The following is a 27,770-nucleotide window of genomic DNA, read 5'->3' on the forward strand; positions in this document are numbered from 1 at the left end:
GAGGCCCTTTTCTGGGCATGGAGCCCAGAACTCAAAGGGAGGCTCTAAAGAACATCTGGCTGGCTTGATACATAGAAGCCAGCTCTGCATGCATGTATTTGTGTGTATGTGTTTCTCTTGTGCTGACTCATGGCATTGAAGCCTTTCTGGAAACACCCCCACACTTCTGGCCATCCACCCCTTGAGCTCCTCCTTGATTCAAATGTTAGATCAAGAGGAAGAAGGAAAACAAATTGAAGAGCTGCTCTTAGAAATTTCTGTGTTCCACCTCTTTAAGAGGAGACACTAGTCCCAAGTCTGACTCAGTTCATTGAAAGTAACTCTTTTCTTAAAGCATCTACATTCTTCTAGCCTTTGGATAAAACTGGAAGAAGAGTGCATCCAAATTTTTGTTTCTGAAAACTGGAAGTAAAACAGAAAGATGGCAAGCCTGAGGACCAACACTCAAACAGACCCTGAAATTGAGCTTTTTGTGAAGGTAAGTTTTTCAGCTACAATAACAGCATACAGAATGTATTATTGACATAGTGCCTCAGCTTCTAAAAACAAGCTCAATATTTGGGCTAGAGATGGAAAAGAACTTTGTAATTTTTTCCTACTCTTAGTTTTAGAAGAATGCCTGGATATTTGGCTGTTCTTAGATGACAACCAAAAATAGATCTTATCTGAAAAACAGAAGATGATATGGTGGAAAGAGCACTAGACTAGTTGGTAGTCAGAGTAACTAAATTCTATTTTCAGCAGCTTCCTATGTAATCTTCAGAAAAATATCTCTTCCTGAAGACCTTTTTTCCCTACATCTATATGATGAAGGAACCTGACAAAATGATCCTGAAGGGCTTTCCAGCTCTCAGAATCTGGATTTTATGAGATAGGTTTTGGAAAGTTCAAAGGAGTGGAAGAAAGGACCAAGAATGACTTGAGAACTCAATTTCCACATAACCCAGAGAAAACTTTCTGAAATTCTTTCACAATGGGAAAACATCATAGCAGAGTCACATACACACTGTGGAAGAAAAAAGACAGTAGCCTGTGTGCCTGTTATGTGAAGAGCATGAGGAGGGTTCATTTTAGAATCCTGTACTTCCTCTTTTTGGTCTGCCTTGGAGGTTTTGAAAAATATGTCTTAACTTTTCTTAAAATTACTTTGGAAAACCCCTAAAGCAGGAAGAAGAAACATGCATTTCCAAATTATTCATCAAGCAAAAACATTTTTATATGGGTTATTCCAAGTAGAAATGAAATATTTTCCTAAATCTTTGATTACATTAACTGTTTAGTTTTACAATTTGTTTTTATTGAGTATTGGAAGTATTCAGAGTACTAATAATTTAATAATAACAACAACTTGGTCCTTTTCTAAATACTTCCAAATATTTTATGTATTTTACCTCATTTATCCTAAAATCAATTTAGGAGGTAGGTTGCTATTAATAGTAGTAATTATACAGTACCATCAGTAAGTAGTAATAATAGTAGTTACTACTTTATTAAAAGTTTTGTTATTACAATGTTGTAATAATATTGTACCTCCCATTGTAAGTATAGTAAAACATTAAATTTTAAGTAACTTGTTTCTAAAACTATACACCCTGTTTATGACTTTATAAAGACATAAAATAAGGTATACTTATCAGATGTTAAGTTAAACACCTGTTGGCCAAAGTAGTTTTTTAAAAAGTATTTGAGGTTATTTCTCAATTGATCACATATATACAATAAGGACATCATCAACCTGTCTTTTCAAAGACCAGTGAATTCCTACACAGCAAAGTCATACAAATAAGTTTTTGCTGGGCTATGGGGCATAAGAGTTACTTTTTATATCTCTGGATTGTAGCAAAACATGTGACTATTCAGGCAGTTAGGATAAAAATTAGCCTTGGTTTTCCAACTAGCCTTTTACATCTACCAATTCCAAACAAGAGGTAATGTTTCTTCATAGGGCAACTAAATTGTTCCTTTAGTCTAGCCTGTTTATTCATTCAATTAAGTCATATTTCTCAAATCAGCTGTTGGCATTGATCTGCATTTAACCCTCATAGACTTCCTATATTTGAGTGATAATCTGGAGAGGAGAGGTTAGCAAATCACACACTGGATGTGTAAATGTTGAATTAAATAACAATGACTTACATTTAAACTAACCTATCATTTATTGAGTACTTTCTGTATGGGAAGCAATATGCTAAGTGCTTTATTACTAACCCCATTTTATGGATACATAAATGTACAGAAAGTCAAGCAATATATAGTAACTTTGTCCAAGGTCACCTAACTAGTGAATAAAAGAGTTAGAATTCTAATCCTTTAAAATAGTATGTATGATCTTATTCAGTTATTTTCAATTATGTGAATACTTTAGTTAAAAACTTCCAGAATTTCATCAAATGGAATTCTTTAGGTGTCATGTATCTAATGGCATTGAAACATATTACAGATTTTCTGGAAGAAATTTGAGTTATATCTGGTCCAGGTTTTTTGTTTTGCTTTGCTTGAAGATGTGGTCGTCAGATCTTGTACATATAAGAATATACCACAGTGAATCTAAATATTGTGTATACCCACAAGACTGGGATCCTAATTAGAATAAGATATACATACCCATGTTTGTACAGATATGTTGGAATAGTCTCTGTTGTCATGTATAACTAAAATGAACAAATAAAAAAATTTTAAAAGATCTCTAGAAATTTCATGGAAAATGCTGAGAGGGGACATAAGAATCAAGAAGGGAAAAATGCTAAATTTTAAAAATATTGTTCAATATTTATCAATGGTAAAAATTAAATGAATCTATGATTTCCAACGCAGCTACCTCTGGCTATGGTTTTAAAAACTCTACCATGACTTCTTCCCCATACTGCTGATGGGATTCTTAGAAGAGATTAAGACTTTCCTGTCACAATTAAAAATCTATATCATACAACCTTTATATTCCATGTAGTCAATGAAAACTTTGTCCTTCAACTCTGAATGATATGTACAAGCTTTGTATCCAGGAACTAAGAACAGTGAATTTTATAATCCATATTTTATTTTCTCTAAATGCATAGCCCATCATGTTGGTTTGTTGTCCATTGTTAAATGAATGTTTTCACTCTCTACCAAACACTCTAAAATTAGGGTTTAGTGATCTGTACAGAAAATTGTGGAATGAAATCTTTGGGTAAAGTTTGTGAATGTAATTCTTTTGTCAAAAACATTGTTTAATGTGTTTAAAAAACAAGGAAGAGATTATACTCTTCCCTGAATATTCAGACCATTTTCAAACTCTCTTAAAACTATTATAAAAATTGATTGAATTAAAAATCCAAGAAAACTATTAGACAGGAGAAAGCAGTATTTAATAGTGTGGGTTCTAGAGGTGACAGTCCTGGGTTTGCTGAGTGAGAAGAATATGTTATCAACTCTTGACTAGATAAGTGTACTTAAGAAAGTCAGTCTCTGAGCCTCACCATCCTCACTGCTAAAAGAAGAGTAATGACACAATCCACCTTGAAGGATCATCCTCATGAAAATTAAATACAACAATGATGAAAATCACAGTAGTCAGTTACATAGTAAATGTCAATAAATGTTGGCTATTGTTGCTATTATTATTTTTCAAGTTTAGAAACTTAGGTCACAAACACAGATAAATAGTTGTTTTACAAAGGTTCACATGCTGTCTTTGAGCTAAAGACATTTAAAGAGGTAAGTACTTGGTCAGTTAAACTAGGGAATTTTTATCTTCAAATTTTATGTGATGGCACTTTAAATCAGGATAACATAAACAACAACAACAAAAAAAAAAAAAAAAAAAAAAAAAACTTGAGTTTTCCTGTGAAACTTTGTTGCATTTCCCCCCACATATCAGTGTTTTGACTGTCCTTTTGCTAAAGGAGAGCCACCCTTCCTGCCATATCTATTATCAGACTTTATTCCTCTTCCTGCCTTCCACCCTTAATCATGTTTCCACTCACTAAGCCAATTCCTGATTGTATCCTTTCTCTAACTTTTGTTTAAAAAAGAAATGCAGTTGGCAAGGTTGGTTGCCTCTTCCCATATCTGTTCACTCCCTGACATCAGAAGTGAATCACAATAAATATCATTTCCTCAGTCATGCCTGCTGCTGAGGAAAAGGAAAATTTGCCAAAACCCCGAAATTATCCCCAGGGTTTCTGGGACCTTAATATTTCTACAAATAACAGATCAAAGAATCTTTAAGACAAAATGACTTTTATATTCTTCTACAGGCTACACACTAGTAGCTAAGCAAGACAAAACAGAAAAAAAATGGGTCTAACAGATAAGAGATGCTGATAACCAGAAGTTCAAGATGAGGGTACAAACATGATCAGGTTTAGGTGAGGGCTATCTTTCTGGTTTGTAAATGGTCATCTTCTAAGTGTGTCCTGACATAATAGAGAGCACCTTTCATCTCTTCTTAATAAGGACACTAATCCCAACATTAAGTCCCAACCCTCAGAACTCAACTAACTATAATCACCCCCATCTCCAAATAATGATCACATTAGGGGTTAAGGCTTCAACATATTGATTTGAAGGCAGGACACAGTACAATCCATAGCAGATGGCAGTGCCATTCAAAGAGTTAGGAGCCCTAAAGAAAGAGTAGGTTTCTGTATGGAGTAAAGAAAATGGATTGAAATTCAGTTTGAGATATGTTGAAACTGGAGTGTCTCAAAAACCTAGGTCTCTCATGAAAAGACTACATCAGCTGTAGCCCTCTGAAATGGCTTACATTTGTTCCTCATTCCTCTTACTTTTGCCCTTGAGGTATCCCCATTTCTGTTTCCAGATAATATACAGAGAAATCTCTAGAGTAAGTCTCAAAACATCAAACTAACCACCCACTGTCCCTCATTATTTGTAGTTTTTCAATCTCCAGATCACTCTCCCTTATTTCCTGAACATCATTGTCACTCTTTCCAATACTGCTTCTATCATAATTCTTGGTGTTTTTGATATCTACCCAGATAAAACAACACTAACTTCTCATATCCTTGACTTCTTCTCTATCATCTCTCAGACAGTCCTTTCCCATGGTCATACCATTACCTTTGTCATTGCAATGTGTGCAATCCCCAAATAACATCATTATTTGAAATTTTGTTCTGTTCCTTTTCAGATTTGCTATTTTAACATACTTTATCAAATTGTAATTTACATAAGATAAAATGCACTCATTTTAAGTATACAATTCAATGAATTTAACATATATGTACATATATACATGTAACCACTATTCCAAACAAAATATAGAACATTTTCATCACCTCAGAAAGTTCTTTTTAAGCTTTTTGCAGTCAGTCCTTCTCACCCCACTCCATAACGCCACCCACCTACAATCAACCACTGATCTGCTTTCTATCAAGATAGATTGGCTTGTCATTTTTTATAATTTTTCTATAGGTGGAATCATATAGTAGTATGTATTCTTCCTGCATGGCTTCTTTGACTTAGCATAATAATTTTGGGATTCTCCCATGTTTTGTGCATCAGTAGCTCATTCCATTTTATTGCTAAAGTATTCCATTGTATGTATTTGCCATCATTTGTTCATCCATTCACACATCGAAGAACATTTGTATTATTGCCAGGTTTTGGATATTGTGAATAAAGTTGCTATAAATATTCATGTACTAGTCATTCTATACATATATGCTTTTATTTCTATTCAGTTAATACCTAGAATTGGAATTGCTGGGTCATACAATAGACGTGTTTAACTTTGACAAATGTTTATAAAGCAGTTAGATTATTTTATACTCCAAACAGCAGTATATGAGAATTCTGGTTGCTCCGTATCCCTGCCAAAACTTGGTATGATCAATCTTTTCCAATTTAGTTATTCTAATGTGTTCATAGTGGTGATTTTAATTTACATTTCCCTCATGAACTAGTGATGTTAAAAATCTTTTTGTGTCTTTATTTATTATCTGTGTATCTTCCTTTGTAAAGTGTCTAAATCTCTTGCCCATTTTTAAAGTCAGGTGGTTTGTTATTGAGTGTTAAGAGTTTTTCATTCATATTTTATTTCAATGTTTTTCATTGTTAGGAAAATGTCCTAACAATTCTTTTGAAGATTTTATCTTTGATGTATTATTAAATTTTGTCTTCTCTCACTCACTCGCTGAATCACAGTCACATTGACCTTCTCTCAGTTCCTTATACATGTCATATGCAAGACTACTGCAAGACCTTTGCATATGCTATTTCCTCTGTTTAAAATGCCTTCTCCATGACTATTTACATAGTTAATTCATTTTTAAATATTTTTAGTTGTAGATTGGATACAATACCTTTATTTTATTTATTTTTATGTGGTGCTCACATGTGCTAGGCAAGCACTCTACCATTGAGCCACAACTGCAGCCCCTATGTAGTTAATTCTTATTCCTCCTTTTTTTAAATTTATTTTTTAGTTTTAGGTGGATACAATATCTTTATTTTATTTTTATGTGGTGCTGAGGATCTAACCCAGGGCCTCACACATGCTAGGTGAGTGTTCTACCACTTGAGCCACAACCCCAGCCCTCTTATTCCTCCTTTTAATTCAATTTAAATGCCACTTCCTCAATAATGACCTTCCTTAATGGATTTCACATAGTTTTCTCTGGGTTACTCTGTTACACACTCATAAAATGCACTTCCTTATTTCACAGAACTTATCTCTATTTAAAACTGAGAGTTAATTTGGGGGAATATTTTCATTTTAATATCTAGTTCATATATATGTATATATACACACACACACATTATATATACACATAGTCTAGTATATGTTAAATATAATTATTTGTTAAGTGAATACATATTGGGTAAGTAAATGAATGGTCGAATGAATGAGAGTGAATAAAAGTTCTACAGATTTAACTCAATATGTACAAAATTTTAAAGCAGAAAAATGGTTGCTATTTCAATCCATAGGATAAAATGGTGGGTTTTTTTTATTGAATGGTATGAGGAAACTATTAACTATTTGTAAAAAAAAAATTAAAAATACTAAAGTAGGATTCCCAATACACCTCTCAATCCAAAATACATTATAAATAGATGAAACAAATGCAAAAAAATGAAACCATAAAAATACTAGAAGAAAACACGACAGAAGCTCTTTTTTGTTGTTGTTTGTTTGTACCAGGGATTGAATTAAGGAGCACCGAACCACATCCTCATCCCCATTTTGTATTTTATTTAGAGACAGAGTCTCACTGAGTTGCTTAGGACCTCACTATGCTGAGGCTGGCTTTGAACTTGTGATCCTCCCGTCTCAGGCTTCTGAGCCACTGGGATTACAAGCATACACCACCGTGCCTGTGACAGAAGCTCTTTATAGTAAAATACAATAAGAAATATGAAGCTCTTTATAGTAAAATACAATAAGAAATAAATAGGTGGGTTTTTTGTTTGTTTGTTTAGAGTGGAAAGTAGAAGCTTTATTAAAGGACAGTAGAAAAGACTTCTCCCAGAGGAAGAAGGGGACCCAAGAGGTGGAATCCCTGGAAGTGCGGTTGTTTCCCCTTTTTATAGTTCTTTCAGTGATGGAATGTAGGTGGGAAGGCCCAAAAAGGGTGGGGCAAAGAAGTAATCTTCATTAAGATTTCTTTGGGATGGGCTTTTCCCAGACTTCATTAACATTCCAAGAGTTGTTCTACTTTTCCCGAAATTCATTCTTAACATGGCCTCCATTTTAGATCTCACTCGACATTAGACCCAATTTACCTAACTACACTGACTACCTAACTTTAAATCTGGCTTCACTAGGACCACACTTGGATAAGCAAAGTGTGGTCTGAAGTCCTCCAGGGGGAAAAAGGGATGTAACGTTCATATGAAACCTGTCCTCAGTATCAGATGGAAAAAGTCCTTATACAGGCTTCCTAGCCAAGAGATATCATAGTGCTAGTTTCCCACATAAACTGTGTACACAGAGAATAAATGTTTTCAAACACATTCTTATAAAAACAATAACAACTATGAATCATTGAAATTCAACTTAAGGATGTCTCACTTGAAAAAAATTATAAGTGGACCTACAAACTTTCAGAAATAGGACAAAGAAACAAAAATAATCCATATTTCATAAATTCTGCTTGTGTTGTCTGAACTTAACCTCCAACGCATTAACTGCCTGCCATGTGCTCTCCATGGAAAAGCACCAAGAAGTTTGTTTCCCTCAAACCCTTTTCAAAAAAATTGTCCTCATATTTGTGAACACTGGTCTTCCATTTGTTTTACATGAGGAGAAAGATCTCTACAGGAATCTTCTGAATAAAGAATTCTAGTTTAGCAGAGTGCAGCCGGAACGCCTGGATGGTGGGCAGCCTCAGAGCAGCCTCGGCAGCAGCTTCGACCCAAGCTCCCCCAGGCCCTCCTAGAGCCCCTGAGCTGCCCGGGACCCCTGCCCCGGGGCCAGCCCGGCCCCAGGCCCTTCCTCTTCCCAGGGCAACACCCCTGCTTCTGCGTGCGCCCGCCACCAACCCCATAAATAGGTGTTTGTAATCTTGATATATATACAGACTCTATAGAGGAGAAGAATGATAGATATTTTGTAAATTTTTTTAACCAGGGATTGAACCCAGGGGCATTTAACCACTGAGCCACATGTTCAGCTCTTTTTATTTTTTGAGACAGGGACTCCCTAAGTTGCTTGGAGCCATGCAAAGTTACTGAGGCTGGCTTTGAATTTGTGATCCAACTTAGCCTCCTGAGCCACTTGGATTATAAATTAAATTTTTAAATAACATGTTTTTAAAATTACATGTAACATGCATCACAAAGAATTAATGTCTTTAATATACAAATAATTTTCCAACTCAGGGAAAATTTATCCCCTTGATAGAAAAATGGAAAACTGTCAAGAACAATTAATTCACAAAAAAGTCAAATGGCCAATGTACAAATGGAAAGATACTTTTCAGGAAGAAAATTTGGCAGGGTATATCAAAATATAAAATGTGTGTACTTTTACCCAGCATTCTTATTTTAAAGATTAACCCTAAAGACACAATCTCAGATGTAGAACAAGTTATATGTTCAAGAATGTATGTTGCTAAAGTCTTTAGTAAAATTTTTGTAATCTTCTAAATGTCCCTCAACAAAATATAGTTATATAAATTCTTGTAATATAAAAAATTTATCATTTATTCATCACACTTACAATTTTATATATAATGAGATTATTTGATTCATTATCTCTCTTAGCTCACAGATAGTAGAATCCATGATGTTAAAGAGTTCTAACTTTTTTTCAGCAACTAGTTCATTTGCCAGTAACCACTCAATACATACTTGTTGAACAAACAAATGAATGAACTGAGGCTTTTTTTTTTTATCTTAATAGGCTGGAAGTGATGGGGAGAGTATTGGAAACTGTCCATTTTGCCAACGCCTCTTCATGATTCTCTGGCTTAAAGGAGTTAAATTTAATGTGACTACTGTTGATATGACCAGGTAAGAGAAATCAGGACGTGTTAAATTCTGGAGATTGAAATTGGTGGACACTTGTGTAATTGGGTTTTATAATGTGTACTTTATATAGAGACCTAACTCTACTTATTTTAAATAATCACAGAAAGCCTGAAGAGTTGAAGGACTTAGCCCCAGGTACCAATCCTCCCTTCTTGATATATAACAAGGAGTTGAAAACGGACTTCATTAAAATCGAAGAGTTTCTAGAGCAAACATTGGCTCCTCCAAGGTACAACATTTTATAGGATATTGTTATATTATTATATAATCCATAATCTATTCAATTGGCATATCTATTATGAGGATTATTGCTGATTTAAAAGTGCTTTGGGATTTCTGGGCCTACATGTCAAATAAGACACACTTATAAACCTCCCTCCAACTTCAAATACATGAAGATGAGAAATACATTATTTTAAATTATTTTTAAATGTGTAACATATTTTAAAACAAGAAAGTAAATTCTCTGTGGTCTTAAGATAGAGAAAACATATGTGAGTAGAAATGAGGGGGTAAAATATTACCTGATGTCTTAAAATAACATTTATTATCTTACAGTTTTCCTTGGTCAGCAGGCTGGGCATGACCCACAGGGTTCTCTGCTCAGGGTCTCACAAAACTGCAGTTAAGTTATTGGTCAGGGATAAAGTTATCATCTGGGGCCCAGGGTCCCCTTCCATGTTCCTCCATTTTTTGGTCAAATTTAATTTCTTACAGCTAATATATGGCAGGTCTTGGATTACTAGTTCACTGTTGGTTGGAGTAAGCTTTCAGTTCCTAGAGGCTACCCAGTTGCATTTGCAGTTCACAACATGACTGTTTACTCTCTTCCTCTGAAACCAGCAAAATAAATATTTTTCTAATATTTCTCCCTCTTTTAAAGGCTTACATAGTTAAGTCATGCCCACCCAAGATAATCTCCCATTTGATTAACACCAAGTCAGCTGATTATCTACCTAATTATAAACGTGATATCCTATCATGTTCAAAGTGCTCATTCATGAAGTTTTTCATTGTCTTTTTTTATTCCAGATGCCTGGGTGGATGTCTATATCTTTGTATTTGATTTCTGATTCTCTTCAGTAAATTAGATAACCCTATTTTGACTAAAGTTATACTACTATAATATTTTTTTACTGAGAGTTTGCTTAGTATATAATATTCTGGACTTTTATTTTCAGTCTTCCTAAAACACCTTTTAAAATCTTTTGTCTTTCATGCCTAGCATATAGCAACATAAAATTGTGGTGGGGGACAGAGAAACCAGCAGGATGTGCAGACTTTTTGAGGTCCTTAAGCACAAAACCACTTTGCTCAACAGAACATTTGCCAGATTCTGAAGCTGCTCAGGTTGGATGGAAAAAAAGACTAAACAGAAAAACTTTGAAATGAACAAGTCCCCTGAGACAAAAATTTGATTTTGGTACCTTCCAGCATGAGAATTCCCTGAAGAATATTCTAGGCAATCATATAAAAATCCTAGAGGAAGAGGACCAGATATAAACCCATTTTTTCTAGGGCCCTAACACAACCTTGACTCACTGTCTGTGATTCAGTTAGCATTATCAGCCACCACTCTTCCTGGAAAATGAGTAGGTGCACCCCCTCTAGAAAAGGATAATTTTGAGCCATTAAAATTTTATGCACATCTAACAATCAGTCAATAAAAATTACTGGAAATAACAAGTGAGTCTTTTAAAGAATAGAGTTCTTAAATTTTTTACAAAATCTAGTTCATTAATTTTTTTTTCTTTTATGATTTATGCTTTTTATGTCTTATCTAACGAAGTTTTGTTTACTTCCAGATCACAAAGACTTTCTCCTATTTTTTTTTCTAGAAGTTTTATGTTTGTCTATTATATTTAAGTCCATGATCCATTTTGGACTTAATTCTTATATAAGGTGTAAGATTTACATTGAGGTTATTTTTTTTCCTATGGAGGTGCAATATATGCAGCCCCATTAGCTGAAAAGATTATTTATCCTATTAAATTACCTTAGCAATTTTGGTCAATACCACACTGTTTTGGTAAACTATAACTTTATAGTAAGACTAAGATATGTAGTACAATTCTTTCAACTTTCTTCATTTGCAAGAATGATGCTTATTCTATGTCTTTCCATTCCCATATGAACTTTTAGATTCAGATTGTTAATTTCTACCAAATTTCAAAATTTTAATTTGTATTTTATTAAATCTATAGATCAATGTATGAATAATTTATCTTAATAATACTGAGTGTTTTGATTCATGAATATAGTATATATCAATTTAAACCTTCTTTAATATGTCTCAGCATTGTTTATAGTTTCAGAGTGAAAATCTTTCACATGTCTAGTTAATTAAGTTTCATCACTTGGATTGCTTTTTAAATTTTTTTTTAGTTATTGATGGACCTTTATTTATTTATTTGTTTATATGTGGTGCTGAGAATTGAACCCAGTGCCTCACACATGCTAGGCAAACTCTCTACCACTGAGCCACAACCCCAGCCCATAAATTTATTTTTCAATATTGGGGATTGATCCCAAAGCCTTGTACATGGTAGGCAAGTGCTCTACCACTGAGCTACAACTCCAGACCCCTGTTTGGTAGTTTAAAAGAAATAATTTGAAATTTTCCATCTGTTCTTTATTAGAATATTGGAATAATATTTTTAATTTTATTTTTATCTTTACTGGTAGATAATAATTGTATATATTTATGGGATACAAAGTGATACTTCAGTGAATTTTACATTCTGGAATAATTGAACCAGAGTAATTAGCACATACATCACTTCAAGTATTTATCATTTCTTTGTAGTGAGGACATTTAAAATCCTCACTTAGCTATTTTGAAATATACAATATATTATTATGTACTATAGTCACCTCACCACACAACAGCACACCCAAATTTAATCCTCTTATCCACTAGAACCCATTGACTAATGTCTCCCTTTTCCCTATCCACCCAACAGCCTCTGTTAACCACCATTCTATTTTCTGCTTCTGAGTTTGACTTTGTTAGATTCCACATATAAGTGAGACCCTATGGGATGTGTAACTCTGCCCAACTTATTTCACTTAACATAATGTCCTCTAGCTTTGTCAATATTGTCAAAAATGACAGAATTTCTCATTTTTTAAAGGCTGAATAAATCCACTATGTGTATATGCCATATATTTTATAGTTTTAAAAGAATTTATTAAACTGTTATAGCAGGATACATTTTTAAAATAAAAGTACAAAATATTTCTGGAAAGAATTGTCACCAGAAATGTTATCAACCAGTTTATTTTTCCTCTCAGTCCTCTGATTTTCTTATAACATGCATGTTTTTAAAACTTAAGCAAATTCTATTTGCATTCCCCTTTCCACTAATTTTACCAAACAGTCTATCAGCTAGAATCTTGAGCAACTGCTGACAGTAATCTAATTTCCTGGGTTCTATTTCATACTATCCCAAGCTTCTTTTACAGTAGAAGTGATTACTTTATGTTAAATTTCTAACAAAAATATTCTTGTTAAATGTTAGTAAAGGGTGGCAATTTTCGTTAAAGGCATTTCCTATTAACCATGGTTAAAATGGGACCTTAGATAAACCTGATTTTAGATGAAAACTATGAAAAAAAAACAATTTACAATTAGGTCTTTATGTAAGAAATACTCTATGCAGCATGAGACAAACCATAGCTCTTACCTTTCAATTTCCTGGCTTAACAAGAAATAGCAAATTTATTTTTGGGAGGGATGGGTACCAGGGATTGAACTCAGGGACACTCAACCACTGAGCCATATCCCAACCCTATTTTGTATTTTATTTAGAGACATGGTCTCACTGAGTTGCTTAGCACCTCATGGTTGTTGAGGCTGGATTTGAACTCACAATCCTCCTGCCTCAGCCTCCTGAGCCACTGGGATTACAGGCATGTACCTCCACACCCAGTGCAAATTCATTTTTAAAAGGGTATACATATACATTTTTAGTTTGATGATTCCATTTGCAATAAGAATCAATTCAGATTTTAATTACCATGGAACTTTGACAATTCTAGCAATTGCAAAGCTGAATTTTATCAAACTAAAAGCAAATAACATTCTAAGATTTCATATGTTTAACCTGTTAAAAATTCAGTTAAGGGTTGTGGCTTAGTGGTAGAGTGCTCTCCTAGTACATGCAAGGCCCTGGGTTTAATCCTCAGCACCACATAAAAATAAATAAAATAAAGGTATTGTGTTCAACTACAACTAAAAAATAATTTTTAAAAATTTTAATTAAATATTTCAATCAAGGGCATACTATCTAAAACTAGTATTGTTATCTAGTCATGAGTTTCTCATTACATTTTGCAGCCCCTAAATGTTCAGAATAAATGTAACATTCACATAATACTACAGTCCATAAAAAGAGTATGTTCTTTTCCTGGGTTTGCCATATTTTTTATATCCATGCAAATGTTGATGGACATTTTAGTTGTTTCCATAGCTGGATATTGTGAACAATGCTACAATGAAGATGGAAGTGCAGATATATCTTTAGCAAAATGATTTCATTTCTTTGGGTATATATCTAATAGTGTGATTGCTTTAATCCATGGGTTGTTTATAAGCATGGTTTTGATAGCAGCCAAAAACCTAAAAGGTGTGGTTTTAATTTTCATTTCTCTGATGATTAATGATAGTGAAGTATTAGAGTTCCTGACTATTATTATGTTGCAGTCTATATTCCCACCAGACTAATATTTGATTTATATATTTAGACACTCTTAACATTTGATGCATGCTATAGTTTGGATATAAATTTTCCCCCAAAGATTCATGTGCTATATTCTTGGTCCCCAATTTGGTATTGTTCAAGTGGTGGAACTTTTAAGAGGTGGTGCCTAGTGGAACGTAATTACATCACAGGGGCACCACCCTTGGAAGGAATCAATACAGGTCTCATGGAACTGGATTACTTCCCCCCAGAGTAGGTTGTCATAAGGAAACCTGAACTATCCAAATTTCTCTTCTGTATTTGGTGATTTTCTCTCCCATATGCACTCCTACTATTGTGATACCTTCTGTCATGAGGTCTTCTCCAGAGCTGAGCAGATGCCAGTGCCGAGCAGATTCCAGTGCCATGGAACCTCTATAAGTGTAAGCTAAATAAACGATTTTTTCTTTATAAAATACCTAGATTTGGGTATTTTGCTATAGAAACACAAAATGGACTAAGGCAACGCATATATACTTATAATTTTTAAATATTCTTGATGAATATTTGACATCTCTATGTAATCACCATCTTTGTTTCCTTTAACAGTTTTGCCTTAAATTCTATTTTACCTCATGTGAGTATAACTATGGCTATTCTCTTTTGTTTCCATTTGCATGAAATATCATTTTCTTTTTTAAATTTTTTTTTGAGAGAGAGAGAGAGAGAGAATTTTAATATTTATTTTTTAGTTTTTGGTGGACACAACATCTTTGTTTGTATGTGGTGCTGAGGATTGAACCCGGGCTGCACGCATGGAGGCGAGCGCGCTACCACTTGAGCCACATCCCCAGCCCAAAATATCTTTTTCTATCTCTGTTTTCAGTCTATGCATGCTAAAGGTAAAGTGAGCTTCTTGTAAGGAGCATATATGTGGTTCTTGTTTTTAAATCCATTCGCCACTCTATGCTTTTTGATTGCAGAATTTAATCAATAGACATTTTGGTTGTTTAGTTTGAATTTAATCAATTTGCATTCAAGGTATTTATTGATATGTAGGGATTTACAACTGCCATTTTGTTAATTGTTTTCTGGTTGTTTTGTAACTCCTTTGATCCTCTCTGTCTTGCTGTCTTCCTTTGTGATTAGATAATTTTATCTAGTGGTATGCTTTTTTTACTTTTTTAAAAATATCTACCATAGGTTTTCACTTTGTGGTTTTCTTGAAGCTTACATAAAACATATTACAGTTATTAGCAGACTATTTAAGCTCTTAACAACTTCAATCTCATACAAAAATTTTAAATTTTGCCTCGTGCATTTTGTGTTTGATATTAAAATTTATATATTTTATATTGGCTATCCCTCAATGAACTATCACAGCTATAATTAGAATAATTTTTTCTTTACCTTCATACTAACTATATAAATAACTTATATAACACCTTTACAGTATTAGAGTTCTATAGATTTGATTATGTACTAGCTTTTCTACTTTATAAACAACAGAGGTTTCCTTAGCTTATAGTTCTAGAGGCTAAAAAGTCCAAGTGGCACCGTTATCTGATCAGGAGCTGGTGAAGACCTTATTGCTGGGAGACCAGGGAGAAGGTATGAAATGGCAAGACAAAGTAGATACTCAGGTATCTTCTTATCTTCTAATAAAACCATAGTCCTGTTGGACTAGGGTCCTACCTTATGGCCCAATTTAACATTAATTGCCTCCCAAAAGTCCCACCTCCAAATGCCATGGTTGGATCAAGTTTCTACCCATGTAATACCTCATAATGGGATTAAATTTCAACATGAGTTTAGTGGGAACATTGAAACCATAGCAAACTCCCTCAACTTTTATTTTTCTGGGAAAGTAGTGATCTCTTCTTCATTTCTGAAGGGTACATTTTCTGAGCATTTTTCATTGGTAGGGTTTTTTGTTTGTATTTTATTTTTGTTTGTTTTTGTTTTGCTTTCAGCACTTTGGATATTATACCTGGATATTTATCTTCCCCTGGATTCAGTCATTATATCTTTTTTTTAACATTTTTTTTTTTGTTGGACATGTTATCTTTGTTTTATTTACTGCTTTTCAGAGTGGTTGTGCTAATTTGCAGTCCCACTGACAATGTATCAGTGTATCTTTCCCTCTCAATTTCTGCCAGCATTTATCATTCTTTTTTTTTAATATCTTTATTTAGTTTATTTATTTTTTTTATGTGGTGCTAAGGATCGAACCCAGAGTCTCACATGTGCAAGGCGAGCGCTCTACCGCTGAGCCACACCCCAGCCCCAACATTTATTATTCTTGTTCTTGCTAACAGCCATTCAAACTGGAGTGAGATGGAATCTTAGTGTAGTTTTGATTTGCATTTTCCTGGTTGCTAGAGATGTTGAACTTTTTTTTTCATATATTTTTTACCATTTGTTTCTTTTGAAATGTCTGTTTAGTTCTCTAGCTTACTTATTGATTTGGGTTATTTGTGTATTGGTGTTGAGTTTTCTGAGTTCTTTTTATATCCTAGATATTGGTCCCCTGTTAGAGGAGGAGCTGGCAAAGATTTTTTTCCCAATCAATAGGCTCTTTCTTCACTCTCTTAATCCTTTCTTTTGATGTACAGAGGCTTTTTAATTTTATGGCATCCAATTTATTGACTGTTGGTTTTATTTAGGGTCTTGTTAAGGAAATTGGTGCCTGCACCTATATGATGGAGTGTGAACGCTGTGTTTTCTTCAAGCATTCGTAAGGTTTCTGGTATAATTCCAAGTCTGATCCAATTTGATTTGACATTTGTGCAGAGTGAGAGATAGGAATCTATTTTCATTTTTCTACATATGCATACCCAGTTTTCCCAGCACAATATTAATTCTGCCTGAACATGAGAGGTATTTCCAACTTCTAAGATCTTCTTCAGTTTCTTTATCCAGTGTTCTATAGTTGTTATTGTATAGATCTTTCGCCCCATAGTTAGATTAATTACCAGGGTTTTTTTTAGGTTATTTGAAATGGATGGTCTTCCTTATTACTTTCTCAGTAGAATTACTATTGGAGTATAAAGTATAGAAAAGAAATTGATCTGTTTAGGTTTCCTATATCTTCCTAGTTCAATTTGGGCAGGTCATATTTGTCTGGAAATTTTCAAGTCTTCTAGATTTTTAAGTTTATTGGAATATAAATTTTCAAAATACTTTATGATCCCTTGAATTTCATAAGAGTCTGTGGTATTACCTACTTTTTCATCTCTAATTTTGTTAATTTGGGTCTTCTCTCTCTTTCTTTTGGTTAGTTTGACTAAGGGTTTATCAATCTTATTTGTCTTTTCAAAGAACTAACTCTTTGTTGCATTGATCCTGGGTATTTTTTTTATTTTCAATGTCATTAATTTCTATTCTGATCTTAATTACTTCCTGTCTTCTACTGATTTTTGGATTAGTTATTACTTTTATAAGGCCTTGAGGCAGAATATATTTATTTGGAATCTATTTTTTTGAGGGAGTACTGGAGATTGAACCACTGAGCCACATCCAGCCTTTTTTTTTTTTTTTTTTTGAGAGAGAGAGAAGAGAGACAGAGAGAGAGAGAGAGAGAATATTTGTAATATTTATTTTTTAGTTTTCAGCAGGCACAACATCTTTGTTTGTATGTGGTGCTGAGGATCGAACCCGGGCCACATGCATGCCAGGCAAGCGTGCTACCACTTGAGCCACATCCCCAGCCCCCTTCTTTAAAAAAAAATTTAGATGTTGATGGACCTTTATTTTATTCATTTATTTATATATGGTGCTGAACCAAGTGCCTCACACATACTAGGTAAAAGCACTCTACCACTGAGCCACAACCCCAGCCCCCCTAGCCCATCTTTTTTATTTTGAGACAGGGTCTCTCTAAGTTGCTTAAGACCTCACGAACTTGCTGAGCCTGGCTTAGAACTTGTGATTCCCCTTCCTCAGCCTCCTGAGTTGCTGGGATTACAAACGTGTGCCATCACACCCAATTCTATTTTTTTTTGGTGGGGGAGGGTACTGGGGATTGAACTCAGGGGCACTTGACCACTGAGTCCCATCCCCAGCCCTATTTTGTATTTTATTTAGAGACAGGGTCTCACTGAGTTGCTTAGCTCCTTGCGGTTGTTGAGGCTGGCTTTGAACTCATAATCCTTCTGTATCAGCCTCCCAAGCTGCTTGGATTATAGGTATGTACCACTACGCCAGGCTTTCTTTTTTTGTAATGTTGGCACTCAGCGTTATAAAATTTCCTCTTAGTACTGCTTTCATACTGATATATTGTAGATCTGTTCTCAGTTTTTTCCAAGAATTAATTTCTTTCTTTCTTCTTCTTCTTCTTCTTCTTCTTCTTCTTCTTCTTCTTCTTCTTCTTCTTCTTTTTTTTTTTTTTTGGTACCAGGGATTGAACTCAGGGGGCATTCAACCACTGAGCCACATCCCCAACCCCATTTTGTATTTTATTTAGAGACAGGTTCTCACTGAGTTGCTTAGCACCTCACTATTGCTGAGGATGGCTTTGAACTGGCAATCCTCTGCCTCAGTCTCCCAAGCCACTGGGATTACAGGTATGCTGCACCGCGCCCAGCTTCCAAGAATTTCTTTTCCCATTTCTTCTTTGATCCATTCTTCATTTAAAAGATTATTGCTCGATCTCCATGTGTTTGTGGTTTCTATTATATTTCTTGCTGTTCATTTTTAGCTTCATTCCATTATGATCTGATAGAATACACAGAATTATATAGATTATGCTTTTTTTTGAAAAAGATTCCATGAGGTAACAAGGTAAATTCTGCTGTTTGTGGGCAAAATATTCTGTAGATGTTTTAGGTCTATTTGATTTATAGTATTTAGGTCAGAAATATCTTTATTGATTTAATGCTTTGATGACATGTCTTTGGTAATAAGAATGGGTTGATTAGTCTCTGTGTCCTATTCCACAAAGTTACAACTACCTTATATTTGATAAAGGGGCTAAAAGCATGCAATGGAGGAAGGATAGCATCTTCAACAAATGGTGCTGGGAAAACTGGAAATCCATATGCAACAAAATGAAACTGAATCCCCTTCTCTCACCATGCACAAAAGTTAACTCAAAATGGATCAAGGAGCTTGATATCAAATCAGAGACTCTGCGTCTGATAGAAGAAAAAGTTGGCTCCGATCTACATATTGTGGGGTCAGGCTCCAAATTCCTTAATAGGACACCCATAGCCCAAGAGTTAATAACAAGAATCAACAAATGGGACTTACTTAAACTAAAAAAGTTTTTTCTCAGCAAGAGAAACAATGAGAGAGGTAAGTAGGGAGCCTACATCATGGGAACAAATCTTTACTCCTCACACTTCAGATAGAGCCCTAATATCCAGAATATATAAAGAACTCAAAAAATTAGACAATAAGATAACAAATAACCCAATCAACAAATGGGCCAAGGACCTGAACAGACACTTCTCAGAGGAGGACATACAATCAATCAACAAGTACATGAAAAAATGCTCACCATCTCTAGCTGTCAGAGAAATGCAAATCAAAACCACCCTAAGATACCATCTCACTCCAGTAAGATTGGCAGCCATTCTGAAGTCAAACAACAACAAGTGCTGGCGAGGATGTGGGGAAAAGGGTACTCTTGTACATTGCTGGTGGGACTGCAAATTGGTGCGGCCAATTTGGAAAGCAGTATGGAGATTCCTGGGAAAGCTGGGAATGGAACCACCATTTGACCCAGCTATTGCCCTTCTCGGACTATTCCCTGAAGACCTTAAAAGAGCGTACTACAGGGATACTGCCACATCGATGTTCATAGCAGCACAATTCACAATAGCTAGACTGTGGAACCAACCCAGATGCCCTTCAATAGATGAATGGATAAAAAAAAATGTGACATTTATACACAATGGAGTATTACTCTGCACTAAAAAATGACAAAATCATGGAATTTGCAGGGAAATGGATGGCATTAGAGCAGATTATGCTAAGTGAAGCTAGCCAATCCCTAAAAAACAAATGCCAAATGTCTTCTTTGATATAATGAGAACAACTAAGAACAGAGCAGGGAGGAAGAGCAGGAGGAAAAGATTAACATTAAACAGAGACATGAGGTGGGAGGGAAAGGGAGAGAAAAGGGAAATTGCATGGAAATGGAAGGAGACCCTCATTGATACACAAAATTACATATAAGAGGTTGTGAGGGGAATGGGGAAAAAACAAGGAGAGAAATGAATTACAGTAGATGGGGTAGAGAGAGAAGATGGGAGGGGAGGGGAGGGGGATAGTAGAGGATAGGAAAGGTAGCAGAATACAACAGTCACTAATATGGCATTATGTAAAAATGTGGATGTGTAACCGATGTGATTCTGCAATCTGTATTTGGGGTATAAATGGGAGTTCATAACCCACTTGAATCTAATGTATGAAATATGATATGTCAAGAGCTTTGTAATGTTTTGAACAACCAATAAAAAAAGAGTGGGTTGAAATCACCCAGTAATATTGTATTGGATCTAACTGAGATTTAATGTTAAGGAGCTTTTTATGTAATTGGGTGCTCTGACATTTGGGCCATATATATTTACTATGATCATATCTTCTTCTTGGATTGTTCACTTTATCAGGATTTATCTGTCTTTCCTGATTCATTTTTGCCTGAAATTTAATTTGACAGATATGAGAATAACTATTCCTGCTTGTTTTTTAACTCTTTTTGAATTGGAATATTCTTTCCATCCTTCTACCTTCAGACTATGAGTGTCTTTGCCTATGAGCCTTGCAAACAGCATAGAGTTGGATCTTGTTTTTTGATTCATTGTGCTAATCTGTGTCTTTTAATTGGGGAGTTAAGACCACTTACATTCAGTGTTGTTATGGATAGGTGTTTATTTCTTGTCATTTTAGTTTCTTTGCTTATTTAATTCTATCTTGATTTTTATTTAGTTATTTTTTCTTCTAGTGAGCTTCATCTATTTTAGAGCTTTTGTTTCTGAATTCTTCTGTTTGCCTTTAAATATTCTTTGTATTTCTGGATTAGTGGTGAATTCTTCTTAGTGAATTATTTTAGTTTATCCTTGTCCTGCAAAGTTTTTATTTTACATCAATTTGAAAGATAGCTTTGCTAGATATAATAAGCTTGCCTGACAATTTTTAAAATATTTGTTAGTTGTCGATAGATCTTTATTTTATTTATTTATATGCAGTGCTGAGAATCAAACCCAGTGCCTCACACATGCCAGTCAAGTGCACTACCACTGAACCACAGCCACAGCCCCCTGGCAATATTTTTAGAACTTGTAATACCTCATTCCAGGTCCTCCTTAATTTTAGAGTCTGAGTTGAGAAATCAGAAGTGAGCCTTATTGATTTGCCTCTAAATGTAACCTGGTGTTTCTCTCTTACAGCTTTTAATATTCTATGTTAGGTGTAATGGTCAATCTGAATTGTCAACTTGATTGGATTAAGAGATGCCAAGGATTAAGAGGTTTATGGTGTATTGATGAGGGTGTGTGTAGGAATGACTGGCATGTGGGATAGCCAACTGAAATGGAGACTCTCCCTAAGAGTGGGCAGAACCATCCAATAGGATGATGGCTTGGATGGAATAAAGGTTGGAAGAATAAGGAAACAGCAGCATAAGCAAGCTTGATTGCTGCTGAGATCATCTGAAGATGTCAGACACTCATTCCTTCACTCTTCCAAAGCAGCCTCTCTCAGTGATTCCCCAGAAGCCTTTGTTCTTGGACTAGGGTAGCACCATTAATCCCTCTTGTTCTGAGGCTTCAGCCTCTTGGACTGTGTAGCTACTGGTTCCTCCAGCTCTCCAGCCTGCAGACAGCCATGGTGGACTATCCAGCTTCTGGTCGCTTGAGCCAACCTAATAAGTCCCCGTTTTATATTCATACCTCCTGTCGATTCTGTTCCTCTAGAGAACCCTGACTAATATATTAGGCATTTTGATTATGGTGTGTTTTGGAAAGATTTATTTCCTGATCTGGCCTATTTTGGTTTTGTTTTCATCTTGTCTGTGGATGTCTATCTCATTTCTATTATGGGGATTTTTTTCTGATAACATCTCATTGTAAATATTCTTAATGCCTTTGACCTGTATCTCTATATTCTCTTTTTTCCCAGTGAGTCTTAGGTATGGTTTCTTGATGTTGTCTGAGAGTTCTTTTATATTCTGATCATATTGTATCTTTTTCCTTTGTTGCATATTATATACTCAAGTTGATATATGTTGTCTTCAAGGACTGAAGTTCTGTTTTCTACAGAATATAATCTGTTAGTGATGCTTTTAAGTTGATTTTTAATTTGATCTATTGTATCTTTCATTTCCAAAAATATGTTAGAGATCTTTTCCTCTGAACTGCCACCACTGCTGCTACTGGTAGCCAAGCTGGCACATCTCTAACATGTTATTTCTTATATTATGCTCAAGTTTCTGACTTTCTGTGTCTGTTTTCTTTTACAGTTCATTATTAAGTTTCAGTGAGTTCCCTTAGTACACACCTTGTTGAGAAGCAGTTTTACTGCTTTGCAAATTGGGTGCTAAGGAACTGCGAGGAAGTTTATCCTTTTTCTAATCTGCCATCTTCTATCTCCAATATGTAAACTGTTTTAGATGATGATAAATACCAAAGACAAAAATAAAGCAAAGGAAGGAAGTAGTGGGTGTTAGGAACAGAAGAAGGATTTCAGCATAACAAGGAATGTCCATAGAAAGCCTTCAATTAGAAGGAGATATCAGATAAAATGACCCAACAGAAGAATGGGAGCAAGGCAAACAACAGAAAAGGTCCTAGAGTAGGAGTTTGTAAGGCCTATTTGAAGAAGGTCAGTGTCACAGGTGTGTGAGTGATAGAGATAAGAACAGATAAGTAAGATGGGATCCAATCACTGGGCTGTGAATATGAGTGAGATGAGGTTACTGCAGAGTAATGAATATAGAAGAGACATGATATGATTTACATTTTATTTTAACATGATTGCTTTGGCTACAGTTGGAGGATATTCCAGAGGTATGGCAGACAAGCATGGGAATAGGATAAGAATGGTCAGGTAGCTATTACAGTAATACAGGGTTACTAGACAGGGACAATGGAGTTGATGAGAAGTGAACAGATTCTGGGTAAATTTTGAAAGGTGAGCTGACTGCAGTTGCTGATAGGTTAAATATAATCTTGAAGGGAAATAGATAATCAAGGAAGATACCTAAGTTTCATCCTGACCATTTCTAGTTGCCAATAAGAGTTTTTACTTTTTTAAAAAAACAGGAGTTGATTTTTTTAAACTTTATTTTTTATTGTGTACATTTAAGTTGTGCAACATGATGTTTTTTGGTTTTTGTGTTTTTAGGGGAGCGGGGTACCAGGGATTGAACTCAGGGGTGCTCAACCACTGAGCCACATCTGCAGCCCTATTTTGTATTTTATTTAGAGACAGGGTCTCACTGAGTTGCTTAGTGCCTCGCTGTTGCTGAGGCTGGCTTTGAACCCACGGTCCTACTGTCTCAGCTTCTCAAGTGCCTTGGATTACAGGTGTGACTGGGCTCAGACAACATGTTTTCATATACATAATGAAGTGATTACTACTGTAAAATTTAACATATCCACCACCTCACATAGTTACTTTTTTTTTTTTTTTGGTACCAGGGATTAAACCAGAGACACTATATTTTCTACTACTTATCTTTGGAAACATGTTGTTTCTTTTCTATGTCTTGTAACAAATGAGCTTTTAGGAACATGTATGGGAAATTAAGACCATTTTTAACATTGTTGCTACAGGTAAATAAAATTATAGTCATTAATTTCCTAATAAACTTTAGTGAACATAAAGTGAATTATAATTCACTTGTGTTTCTTTTTAAGGTATCCTCACCTGAGTCCCAAGTACAAGGAATCCTTTGATGTGGGCTGCAATCTCTTTGCCAAGTTTTCTGCATACATTAAGAATACACAAAAGGAGGCAAATAAGAGTAAGATTTCTTTCTTGAAGTCTCTATTTTTCTCCTTCTCACTTCTCACTCAGCTAAAATAGGATTTTCCTGAATATATAGTATATATATTGGGTAACAGTTTATTCTTCCGCTCAGTTTTATTCTCTCCTCTGATATTCCCTTGCATTGTTTTATTAGATTTAAAATCTGATATTTAATATCACAATTACCAAAAGATCTCAATTAAACCATTTACATGTCAAATATGAACTAGCTACATGCTTTTCTTTGTTTGACTCTCCTACCACTTCTCTTCCACAAAGAAAATCCAATCTATTGCTAATCACCATTTGATCTATGTCTCACCAGTGAATAGTTGAGCATTCTATATAATTAAGTAGATGTTCAAGAGCCAGTATAAGCTATGCATATAAACAGAAATGTCTAAATTGTGAAAAGCATATTTAGAATGTATATATGAGGATAATATATTTATAAATAACTTAATGACTTAATTGCCTCAGATTTTGAAAAATCTCTGCTCAGAGAGTTTAAACGTCTGGATGACTACTTAAACACCCCACTTCTGGATGAAATTGATCCAGACAATGCTGAGGAACTCAGAGTTTCCAGAAGATTGTTCTTGGATGGGGATCAGCTAACACTGGCTGACTGCAGCTTGTTACCCAAACTGAACATTATTAAAGTAAGTCTTTATACAGCAGGTTGCTATAGTATGGGAGGGGTTTGTAAGTTGCCAGCATGAAGCATCCTTTCTCTCTTCAGATAAAAGTTCTTCTTTCTTTCTAAATCAAAGGTGTTTTTCACTATCTTGTCTACAGAATAAGAATGATAATACCATCCTTTTCACAGAATGATCAAGAGAAAATTCAATAAATTAAAGTATAAAAATGCTTGGAATGGTGCTCTAGATAATACCAAGTGGAAGAAGATGGTCATCATTATACAAAATTCATGTATTTGTATATGAAGATGTGAATTTGGTGTCAACATACCTTATATACAAACAGAGATTTGATAAATTTGTGGTATAAACGTGTATTAAGAATTGTAATAAAAAAGAGAGCTCATATATAATGGCATAATTTGGTATGAACATACTTTATATACAGAGTTACGAAAAATCATGCTGTGAGTGGATAATTATGAATGTAATGCATTCCACTATTGTCATGTATGTAAGAAGTAAAAAAAACCTGACAAATAAGTGATTATAGCAGGATTGCAGGATGCAAAGTTAATCGACAATTGGGATGAACCAAACTACTACATATAATTAAAGCTGTAATTCAAAAAAAGTTAATCAATAAAAATTAATCACTTTCCTGTAAAAAACATATTATAATATGATGATTTAATTATTAATTTAATAAATATTTATTGAACAGAAATTTCACAGAATTTACTGTGTTCTATTCCTGACAAAGAGAGTTCATGAAAATGACATAATAAGGACCCTACTAAACTCTCAGTCCAGTGAGGGTAAAATGCTCTTCTTTTCTGTGTTCCCTTCTTGTAAATGTATTCATAATTAAATATAGCCTCAAAATAAACATGATCTGATCATTCAGTGTTGCCTATATTTATAGACAAAATGTTAAAATAATAAATTCATGATTCTTTAAGTTTATAATACTTGATTTTTTTTTTGAGAATTTTAATATTTATTTATTAGTTTTCGGCAGACACAACATCTTTGTTTGTATGTGGTGCTGAGGATCGAACCCGGGTTGCACGCATGCCAGGCGAGCGCGCTACCGCTTGAGCCACATCCCCAGCCCCACTTGATTTTTGAAATGTCTTTCTACATAATAGTCATATTACTGATGCCTTTTACTATTATCTTCTTTTTCCACTTTTTTCTAAACTTGTAGGTTGCTGCCAAGAAATACCGTGACTTTGACATTCCAGCAGAATTCTCAGGAGTCTGGCGCTATCTCCACAATGCCTATGCACGTGAAGAATTTACCCACACGTGCCCCGAAGACAAAGAAATTGAGAACACCTATGCAAGTGTGGCTAAACAGAAGAGTTAGAATAGTTCTTTCAGGAGAAAAGATATTTGTTATTACATTTTACTTTCTGCTTTATTAGGAAATTTTTTTGAAATAAGAATATGAAAAACAATATTTGCTCTATCCAACCAACTTATGAAAAATAACTGTATTTTCTGTATATGAATAACCATAAAAAATCTGTTCATTCTATATTTTACAGATCTTCACATTTTCAGTTCATTTTTATTTATTCCCATGATAAACCACTGCAATATTGAATGACATGGAAAGTGTCAAGATAATTTTACATTTTTATTAGTTTATTGTGCACATAAGTTCATTTCTGACATGGATAATGAAATCAGAGAGTTAACGTATCAAAGAAGCAAATTTTAAAAGAATTATTTTTTTAAATTACTAAAAAGACCAAGACCAATTGGTCTTAGAACAGCATTCAAAACCTAAAAATATGACCACCTCAGAGATCAGACTGTTTATATTATTGTTAAATGAGCAAGTATTTATTTGATAAAACATAATTTTAAAAAACAAGATCAGAAGCAAATAAATAGCAAATCTGCAAAGTCAACTGGATCTTTTAGTCATAGAAATAAGGAAACTAAGAGAGTTGGATGACCAAAAAGTCTTGTTGCTATTTGTGAAAAGACAAAGTACTCAGTCCTTAAAGGATGATCACAAAATTTTCTATAGAATTTTAAATGTATTATTATTTAGATTCATGTTCTATACATCACATATTAAAGTACTCTCAAGTCATTCAAGTCTGGAAACAAAAGCTGAACTTAACTCTTTCTCCTTTAAAGGGGAAACACAAGCAAAAGTGTATCTTCCAAAAAGGAAACCACAGGTTGGGAACAATGATACACATGTGAAACCCTAGAGACTTGGGAAGCTGAGGCAGGATGATAACAAGTTTGAGGGCAGTCTCAACGATTTAGCAAGACATGTCTCTAAATAAAAAATGAAAAGGGCTGGGGATGTATCTCAGTGGTAGAGTACCCCAGGTTTGATCTCTGGTAAGAAAGGACAGGGGGACACAGGGTTATATTCTAGGTTTTGAGTAAAGAATAGAGTTTAGACAAAAGTTACATGAAGTAGTATTTTAATAGGTTTCAAGAAAAATAAGGCAATGAGTGAAGAGTTAACACCAGGCATAGGATTAGAAATGACCCAAAATGCTGTCCTTGAAAAATAGAGTCAAGATAAATGTGTGCCATATGACCTCTTTGCTGAAAGACTTCTGATCTGACAGATTGTACCTCATCTGGATGTGGGGTTGTAGCTTTTCTGAATAGCTCACATCTTTCTATTTTCATTAACATAATTTTTAAAAGTAAAGTTTAAGATCTATGATCCTAAAGAACAAAGCCTCTCAGTACCACACCCTGAAATTTATTAATCAAAGCCATGAGCACATATTTAAAGTATGCCACAACTAAGCTCCAGCATATAACAAGGTGAACATTTGTGACAAGTGGTTACTCAATTCCATAAGTACTAATACATCTCAGAATTACCCTCTTAGATAAAGGGATTATTATCTTTTTTGAAGGCTGAATGGGGCTGACAGGACCAGAGGAAATGGACCTCACTTCCTATTATCTTCTTAGATGACATCAATAAAATTTAATTCAGTAA

The 27,770-nt window shown here is 34.5% G+C and overlaps 1 protein-coding gene across 1 annotated transcript; it reads left to right on the top strand.

Annotated features, from left to right (window-relative positions):
• On the top strand, window positions 1-27,770 carry Clic2 (chloride intracellular channel 2). Its single transcript, XM_046452287.2, has 6 exons — window positions 1-478; window positions 9,353-9,462; window positions 9,584-9,709; window positions 24,026-24,132; window positions 24,618-24,799; window positions 25,989-27,770. The coding sequence occupies exons 1-6, from the start codon at window positions 422-424 to the stop codon at window positions 26,148-26,150; spliced, it is 744 nt and encodes a 247-aa protein (XP_046308243.1). The 5' UTR covers window positions 1-421; the 3' UTR covers window positions 26,151-27,770.

The sequence above is a fragment of the Marmota monax genome, unplaced genomic scaffold (genome assembly GCF_021218885.2).
Source record: "Marmota monax isolate L192 unplaced genomic scaffold, Marmota_monax_Labrador192_F-V1.1 WCK01_AAM20220418_F8-fsc00142, whole genome shotgun sequence".
NCBI lineage: Eukaryota > Metazoa > Chordata > Mammalia > Rodentia > Sciuridae > Marmota > Marmota monax.

Coding starts and splice junctions, on each gene's coding strand:
- Clic2 (XM_046452287.2), top strand. CDS start 422: ATGGCAAGCCTGAGGACCAACACTCAAACAGACCCTGAAATTGAGCTT. Junction 9,463..9,583: donor ACTACTGTTGATATGACCAG/GTAAGAGAAATC, acceptor AAATAATCACAG/AAAGCCTGAAGAGTTGAAGG. Junction 24,800..25,988: donor CCAAACTGAACATTATTAAA/GTAAGTCTTTAT, acceptor CTAAACTTGTAG/GTTGCTGCCAAGAAATACCG.